Source organism: Solanum dulcamara, chromosome 12 (assembly GCF_947179165.1).
Source record: "Solanum dulcamara chromosome 12, daSolDulc1.2, whole genome shotgun sequence".
Classification (NCBI taxonomy): domain Eukaryota; kingdom Viridiplantae; phylum Streptophyta; class Magnoliopsida; order Solanales; family Solanaceae; genus Solanum; species Solanum dulcamara.
The window spans coordinates 25,816,346-25,825,670 of NC_077248.1; the positions used below are offsets into that span (position 1 = coordinate 25,816,346).

General features: G+C 37.4%; 1 protein-coding gene across 1 annotated transcript; it reads right to left on the reverse strand.

Moving 5' to 3' along the window:
• Nucleotides 1–1,053: 1,053 nt before the first annotated feature.
• LOC129875924 (E3 ubiquitin-protein ligase MBR2-like) lies at nt 1,054–8,876 on the reverse strand. Its single transcript, XM_055951164.1, has 6 exons — nt 8,593–8,876; nt 3,584–5,358; nt 2,706–2,756; nt 1,794–1,889; nt 1,581–1,724; nt 1,054–1,465 (listed from the first exon to the last, which is right to left on the reverse strand). Exons 2-6 carry the CDS (start codon nt 5,312–5,314, stop codon nt 1,334–1,336), a joined length of 2,154 nt encoding a protein of 717 aa, XP_055807139.1. The 5' UTR covers nt 5,315–5,358; nt 8,593–8,876; the 3' UTR covers nt 1,054–1,333.
• Between the last annotated feature and the right edge of the window lie 449 nt (nt 8,877–9,325).

Consider the following 9,325-nt stretch of genomic DNA (forward strand, 5'->3'; position numbering starts at 1 on the left):
CTGCTTATATTAGTTGGCCCAGTCTACTTTGGGTATCCTATTTTATCTATAGTAGTTAATGCTCCTTTATCCCCGATCTTTCCTACCCTGACTTTATCGCTTTATCGCTCTCATTATTCATATCTTTATATTGTCTGTTATATGCCTGGCTTTACTGACCTATGTCTTGTTTTTCCTTGTTTCTCCTCCCTTGTTTCTTCTCTCTTAAGCCGAGGGTCTTTCGGAAACAACCGCCCTACCTTTTAAGGTGGGGGTTAGGTCTGCGTACACTCTACCCTCCCCAGACCCCACATGGTGGGATCACACTGGGTTCGTTGTTGTTGTTGTTTAGTATCTACTGAAATCTTGTTTACAAATAATCGATATGGATGGTTTTGCTAGATATAGATGCTTAAGGTTATTAGAACTTGTGACAAGTCTATTGGACTAAGAATATGCTAGGCTAGCTAGGGTGTCATAACGCTAATGGCCTATGCATCGATCATCGGGTTTGGATCGTGACAAAGTATAGAACACTAGGTTTTTCTACAACAAACCAAACAACGTTCTTAGTAGAATCTTCATTATGATCATGTAACTAGATCCACAAGGCACTATAGGGTGTCCTCTTCCCTATTCTCTGTTAATCATCTAGTACAATGTGTTGATTAGAGTCATTCTATGTAATCTAACATTCGTTGTCCTTTTGTCATGATAGCAAAGACCAGATTTGCTGGGCAGTGGACCTGAGGTGAAGACTGCGGGTGTGTTTGGTATGGAAGAAATCTTTCGAGAAAATATTTTTCAACTTTCTCAGCTCGATCTGTCAAAAACCAAGAAGCTGAACATGAGGAACATCAGTTAGTACCACCAAAGAGGGCCAATGATCTAAGCCTGAAGATGGATCAACTGATAATTGCCATGCTGCGCTCAATTGGAATTCGAAGGAACAGGGGTGTTGACTGTTGAGAAACCTAACGAGCAGGTATGGGCTTTTACTTGTGATGCAATTGTTCCTTAGGACTCCGAGACCGTTAAATTTGCCGTGTTACAATCCACAACAAAGAAAGAAACTGGACAATATCACCACCAAAACCAGGCTTTGGTGATGTATTACTCGATGCAAATGTCTGTAATACAAAAGATAAAGGTATAAATAATTCCCTCAACACAATGTCAAATCTTTTTACTTACAACTCCTCCGGTTCCATCATGAGTAGGATTTTTCAGGAGCCATAGTATAATAATACTAAGTTGACAAGAACCTCCCTTATTTTTCTTTTTGTGTTCACCGTCTTCTTTACACAGGGGAGGAAATAGAAGACGAAAAAAATAGCTGTCGCAGGTAATTCTTTCAAGTTTCCAAGGCAGTCATCTTACATATGGGGCAGGTATTCTTCAGGACCAACCACTGCTTAATGCAATTAGTATGGAATTCATGCCCACAATCCAACATGCCCATGATATCTCCAGCAGTATATTCCTCCTGATTTTAGTACAAGAAATGGGACAAACGATAGCTTAACAAATCCGCCATAAAGTTTGTTCTGGGACAACTATTATCTAGTAATATATGTAAAAACATCAGATAAGCATCTTACCTGACATATACAGCAAGGTTCCAAGTTGGACGAGGACCGTCCACGTACATACCCATGCTTCCGCTGTTTCATATTGAGTGAAATGGTTTCTTCACTCAAGCCTGTGTTTACATTTCCTATATGTTCTTCCAATGCCAATAGTTCCTAATAGAAGAAACAACCAGTGAGAACTGCATCTAGAAATTTAGTGACAGCAAAACTAAACTACATTACCTCATAGGACATATTATCAACATCAAGCCTCATGGCTCTATGCCTATCAGGGAACTCAGCAACTCCATTGATAAATGGATCAACCAACATATAATCCTGAGAAAGTGTCAGCAAAGTTCACCAGAAATTCCATTCATCAGTAAGAATTCAGCAAATATAGTAGCCCAGCAAAATTGAGCTATTCTAATTGGCAGTCGGTAAAAAGTTCAATATAAGTAAGCAGTTGGATCAGGTAACGAGCATTTGAGGGTTGGAAAAGGACCCTGTCCAATCAGGACCAAGAGAGCTCTCTTCTAACAGGGAACCAAGATTTGGAACCTTCATGATGAAAAATCAGATGCAATTTGATCGTCATCGAGACTAGTTAAATAACTGGCTCCGAAAACATAAAACCTCTTAGGAGGACAAATGAAAAATTAAGGAAGCTGGAATATAAAATGATAAAAAAAGCTGACAACTATTATCCATCCAAATTGCAATCAGAAAACTCAAACTCGCTCTTTCTTCTTTTGATCGTTCGAAAACTCAAACTGACTCGATCAGAAATAATTAGTAGTCTTTTTCTCCTCATCCAGGCAATAATGTTTACCATGAAGGCTGTTAAGTCCCACATCCCTGGGTGGGAGGCAAATCTATATCCTTATATGGTTTTGGGCAGTCCTCACCTCTTGAGCTAGCTTTTGGGGTAGAGCTAGGCCCAAGATATATTTCTTTATGTAGGCCATATAATCCTACCTTTCTCACCAAAGCTAACATAGCACAGCTTACAAGTATTAGGATAATGCAAATGTTTTAAAACTTTCAGGGCTCTGAAAAGGATTAAAAGTATATATGTACACAATTTCAGATAAGCTGCAACTCATTTCTGCCAAATATATATTCATCGGATTATTATAAGGATTGAGATAAAACCTCTGATCTCAAGTTTTCGACTCTCCGCATGGCATTCAGGACTTGACGAATCTGTTGAACATAAGTGGAGAAAAGATTAATCAGCACTGAAAAAGTCTCCAATTCGGCGAGGGAAGTTGAAATTATTGGCAGGTTTAAAGCATCTCAAAATCAAGACATGTAAAAATAACAAGGATAACTGCATAAGTGGTGAATCATTACAAATCAAATTCACAGATTGGACAAACCAAATAGCATGGCAAACACGGTTATTGGTAAAACCATAACATATTGGTTGCTGTTTAGCCTAAAGTGATCACTGATGAGTGCTAACAAGCCACTTTAAATTCATTGACCAAACGGTTTTGATGCAAACTTCTAACTTCTGTCCAGAAGATAGCTATTTGTGAAAAGTGAGCAAGAAAGCAAATAGCAACATCCCTCTACAATCCCATTATAACGATACCAAGATGCTGATAGTCGAGGAAATTTACTCTTTGCATTTGTTCTCTAAATTGTATGATGATGATATGATATGAGCTTAAATGAAGTGATGAGGATTCATGTAGCCAACCCCAACTTGTTTGGGACTGAGGCGTAGTTCTTGTGTATTTGTTCTATAAAGTATGTATGCATACTGAGGCAAGCACAAATCCCACAATCCCTAAAAAAAACATGAGGGAACCAGACTGCAGAAAGCTAACCAAATATCCACTGGAAGCAAAGCTATTTAAACAAAGCAATAAATAAAAGAAGTCTTCAGGAGGATAAAATAGCAATATCAGAGCAAATGTCTTTACATCAATCATGCCAGATACAAGACAACCAAGTTAAGATACCTACATACATAACCAAAACACAACAGCTTTAGATATTATTATGGAAAGCAAACTTCATACCAGCCTGTGTCGACCCTCAACATCAGCAGCTAAAGCACGCCAACCATCTACATCTTCACCTGGATCAACCATCAAACTCGATCTAAGATGTGGTTGGCGGTTGCCACGGCTATTATATCGGGAGGACATCACTGGCTCCTCTGAGGAAGAAGCAGCTGAAGGCAACAGAGAAGAATGACCTCTCTGACTTCCAGACTCGGGCTCAACTGGTGGGAAGAGAACCCAAGGAGCAAATTCTGGTAATCCATGATGGCTAGTAGTTGCTGAATTCTGATTAGTCCATGCAGTAGGAGAACTACGTGCTCTTGAACCAGGACCCACTGCAGAACTAGGACTATTACTAGAAGAGCTTGCATTTGCAGTAGCTAAGCTCCAATTTGTGGGATCAAGTACCATATTTCTTGTCTCAGGAACAGGAACAAATGGATGGGAGTCTCCATTATTTCTGACAGTACTGAAGTTAGCTTCATCTCCCAATGAAGCAGCTCTATCTCCAGAAATCATTGATGAACTTCCACCTCGTGAACTAGGAGATGCATCCCAGGGAAGAGAGTGAAAACCTCTAGAAAGACCAGGAACATGCATCATGTGAGACTGGCTTCTGAGGTTTCCTGAATTCATTGGCAGTGAAAATGGTTGCCTCGAATCCAAAGAGCTTGCTACTGAGGCAGGTCCAGGTGACACATGGGCAGGGCTGCCACTAGAATGCCCTACAGTAGTGCCAATCGGTAGTGAACCAGATGTAATGAGATCCTGATTCACAAGATTTGCTATAGAACCAAAATTTCTTGCAGACCTTTCCGCAATTCCACCAGCACTTAAAGGAGGAAATACATCAGAAGCAGACATACTTCTACCAACCCCATTTCTTGGATAAGCATTCTCCAGATAACCAACATTCTGCATATTTGCAGAATGGGGTAGTATGTTTAAGCTGCTCGAAGCAATATTACTACTTGGATAGTTATGCTGTACAATGTTCTCAGGTCCTGCATTGGAGCTTGAACTTCCACCCGCAAAAGAATGTTCAGAATTGCTTTCAATGGCCTTGCGCTTGCAGGATGAACCCCAATTATCCATAGAAGAACCTGATATATTACTGGACCCTGCCAAATAACCAGAACTACCTGTAAACGTACCACTGTCATCAGATGCACCAAAAGCCGGAGGACGCATCGCTTCTGACCTATCAGATTTGTACAGAAGTGGAGGTACACTTGTTCGCATGACCAGACGACCATCATCATTACTGTATCCACCACTTAAATTAGCATTTACTGGACTATGATCCAAGGTAAGGTTTGATGATACACTAGGAGGCCTGCCAATTAGATGATTGCCACCATAACTGTTTGTAGAAAAGACACTAGAAGGTCGCCGTTCTGACCTTGGATTAATCATAACATAATCATTTGATGAAGAAGTCCAACCTTGTCCTATTTTCAAGTCACTGCCACGGGTGCGGTCATGCAAATTAGCAGTGGAGCTGGATTCACCTTGATCCCAACCACTAAAGCTTTGAGCATTATAATGAACACCATTCACATAACTAGGAATTCTTCCAGCAGGAGAAAGCATGGGATTTGACAATCGATTCTCTACTGGATTCCGAAAATTATCCCAGGAAGCTATTGCATCCATGGAAGCATTATTTGAAATGGATCCCTGATTCAGATCAATGTTTTCTGGAAAGGAGTCCAAAATACTTCTGTCCCCTTGCATGTGGGCCATTTTGAGAAACGCAAGGGCCTAAAGAGCACCAGTGAAGGAATCCTCTGAAAGATCCACATTAACAGAAGTTGAGAGCGGAAAAAAGTTACAACATAATCTAAGTGTTAGTTGTTCAAAAATTTATGGAAAACTGAAATGGATTTATGTAGCCACTGGCAACTTAGAGATAATCTATTCCAATTTCCAAGTATGTAAATAATATGTTTAAATTATGCCAACATAGGGTATGGCGGTCACAATCAGAGAAAAAAACCACAATGCAACTGCAACGCATTAGATGATCATGAATTGGGGAATTTCAGCAATCAGCAAATCATTAACACATATACAAAGGCAACTGTGAGAAAGCTCTCTACCAATCACATTAATGCTCATCAAACGATGATCATTCAATTTCTTCTCTAGTTTTAACGTGCCAGTGAAGAAAAAAAATGAGCTATGTTATATGGAAACAAGTGCTGCTATCTGATAATCATGTTCCAATTGAAAAGTAGGATTGGTCATCACCTAAACTTTAGGATTTGATGATATGAATAAGTACATATACAGATAGAGGGATACAGAGGATCTATTTATTTGAGTTGCTAAATAATCAGTATAATTACAGTTGCTCAAAGCACGTGTTTAGTCCATTGAAACAACTGATTTAAGTGAGCCCAACTCTTTTCTGCTTATCTGAAAGAAAATAAAGCTGTAAGTGCTATATTTAATATCATAATGCAGCTTTTAAAGCAGTACAAATTTCAATCTAGTTGGACAAGTGAGGGTTGCTCAAGTGGTTGAGCACCTCCACCATCAACAGGTAGGTTGAGGGTTCGAGTCATGACGGAGGGTAAGTAGAAACACTATTGATCCTCCTGACGGGGTGGGTGGGGGAAGAATTAAAGAAAAAACTTCCATCTTGTCACATACTTCACATAGTTGATACATAACTGATTCAATTTGTCTTGCCTAAGATAAATTATTTGTGAACAAATCCCTTCGGCCACGTTCGGAGTTTGTCTTGTTCTCAAAAGAACTTTTTCTATTAAAAAGCATTTTCTTTAAAAGAAGAAAAGGCAAAAGCAAAGTCAGCCGGAAGGTTTTTCTGGCCAAATCCAAACCAAACTTACTTCCACAATAGCCTACAAATTTTCAATATTATCACCTTAACCCTCATTTCTTACTAAGTCATTTTTCTCTTTTCAATATTATCACCTTAACCCTCATTGCTTAAAGGTAGGTACTTAGTGCTAATCGAGATGCTTAAGTATTCCTAATGGACCGCGGACACAAAGTAGTATCACTAGCATATAAATGAAGTGATTAAGGTCTTTGAATAATGAATACACATTGGATATATATAAACGAGCACACATGGAATACCAATTTTCACTCGTTCTTCAGCCATGCCTTCCAGTGAAGCTAAAGCAGTTGTTGCAGTCAGATCACTTGACGTGACAGATGAAACTATTGGGTGAAGAAATTTATGAAAGTGAGGTGACCGAATAACCAACAAATTCAGCATGAATAACACGATACAAGTACCACAAACTCAATTCAACAAAAGATGAAAATGTTCTTTCTCTTGGTGGAGACAACATAATCTGATAGCATCCATCGTGGCACACTTCCATAAAAGTTAATGGGTTCAATGAAAAATCAAGAAGATGATTATCGAGGAAGAAGTGTCCAAGAATAGTGGAAAGAAGTGGCCTAAATGTTACATATATTTCTTGATCCAAGTTCAAGTCCACGAGAAGGAAGATAGGGGGCGCATGAGAACCCAAAGGAGGGCCTCACATGAAGCCAAAGAGAAGCCCCAAAAGGGCTGAAATAAACATGTCCATTAGTGCCATTTTTGGATGTTATATTTGGATGCAAATTTTGCGCTTTAATCCTTAGTTTTGTTAGGTAGTTTTTGGAATAATTTTACTTATATTCCTAGTTTAAAAGTTTCCTAGTTATTATTTTCATAAAAGTAGTATTTGAATCCATGCTATTTGGGATAGGTTTCCTTGTAAATAGAGGTGGATTTTGTTATTTTCAAAAGACATGATTAATGTCATTTGAGTGGTTTCTCTTCTTTACACCGTATAAGAACAATTCTTAAAGAGGTAAGACTAATTCCTAATTTGATATCTTTGGTTTCTATTAAAGTAAATAAAAAAGGTAATTAGTCCAACACTGATCGTTGTCTATAATTTCTTAAAAATATGGGTCTAGATCACTTTTGATCTATGTTCTTAAATTCATTCTATTAATATCATAATTAGTTTTAATCTGCTAATTTTGAATACTAAGATCAATAAGATCTTGAAATTTGAGAATTTTTATTTCGAATATCACATATCTTTAAATTCTTTTCTTTAATCTTAGTATTTTCGCTTCCGTATTATTTTTTTTGTTTATTCAAGTAACCCGATTCTTATCATAATTGCTGCTATTTCCTGAGATTTAGTAGAAACCAGAATGTTCAAATGACAAATACAAAACTAATTGCTCATGCCTGAGAAAGCAACCATCAACATTATTCAGTATTCTGTCAAAAAAAAAAACAGCTACCTTGACTGCTCATGCAAGTTAAAGATGGAAATGTATATTAATATCCAGATAAAAAGAATAAAACAGGAAAATCACGGAAGATTTGGTTTTTGTAGCCTTTTACAAACTTGTTTTTAATTTTATGTCCTTTTAGCCAGAGATCTGAAAAGGTCATTTTCTTCTATTCAATTTGTAAATGGTCATAAGAAATCATTTCCTCCACATTACCCAACAAAAAAATATATGAATCAACAACCTCAATTCCAAGTTAACTGGAGTCTAGTATATGAATCATTTATATGACATGCTGCTCTATTCAAGTCCATTTCATTCCAATACTAAGGGTTCTGTATATTTCACACTTACCCCCACAAGAACATACAATCTCTAAGTAGAATAAATAGACTCTTGAGCTGTCTGATGATGAAAGGAGAAAAAAATCAAGAATTTGACACAAATGTGGTTGCAGTTAATATCATAGCTTTGTGATTATCACCAAAACCTAACAACTATGACCAATAAAGTCAAATCCTCGATATCACCGAACAAGTTTTAGAAGCAACTGAAGACTCAAAAAGTCGGTCAAATTTGAGCAATTCAACACAAAAGAACAAAATTGATCAAAACCCAATATTAAGAACAATATTTGAACTCAGTATAATTATAGATCCTAAACTTTTCAAAAAAAACAGAAGTTGGAATTTAGACTATATGTATATGTATGAGGACGAAAATTAATGGGTCGAGGAGAAAACCTGAGAATCAGATGGAGAAGATGATCTGGTCGGAAACTTAGATTATTGGATTTGATAAAGTGGGTGTAAAGCTACATATCCATTGATGACGGCTTTGTTCTGGTGCTAGGAAATCGACAAGCATAGGCCGCTCAAGAATATGGATAGATGAGAAGAGGGAGAGAGGGAGAGGGAGGGAGAGAGAGAGTGTGTGTTTTGGGGTGCCTGTCTAGGTGTGGCTCTCAGAGAAAGAGGGAGTAGGGGAACACAGAGCCAAAGAGAAGGATTAAGCATTGATAATTGCGTATTTATTTTACAATTTACATTTACAATAAATATATATATATTAGAATTGAGTATACAAAAAAATTTTGTTTTATTTTTTAGGTTAGGGGTATAATTTAACTGGACCTAACAAGTTATTCAATTTTCCAGTTTGTGCATAACTTGAGCTCATATATAATTCGGTTAATTTACCTAATATGAAAAAGAAATTTAAGATAGTTTGTGTTTATTGAAAATATCATCATTTTAGTTAACATTAAATTTGTTTAAAGGGATTAAAGGCAAAAGAGTTAAGGTTGATAAAGTTTATGTCCTTTAGATTAAAACACCAAGGTGATTGGTCAATACAAGAATATAATCGGCTAAAAGAAGAAGGAGAAAACAAGTGAGGGGAAGATCGAGAGTCTTTCTCCCATAAAAATGCTAGGCGATGAAGATAAAAAGCCTTGAATCTTGATTTCTGAGATTT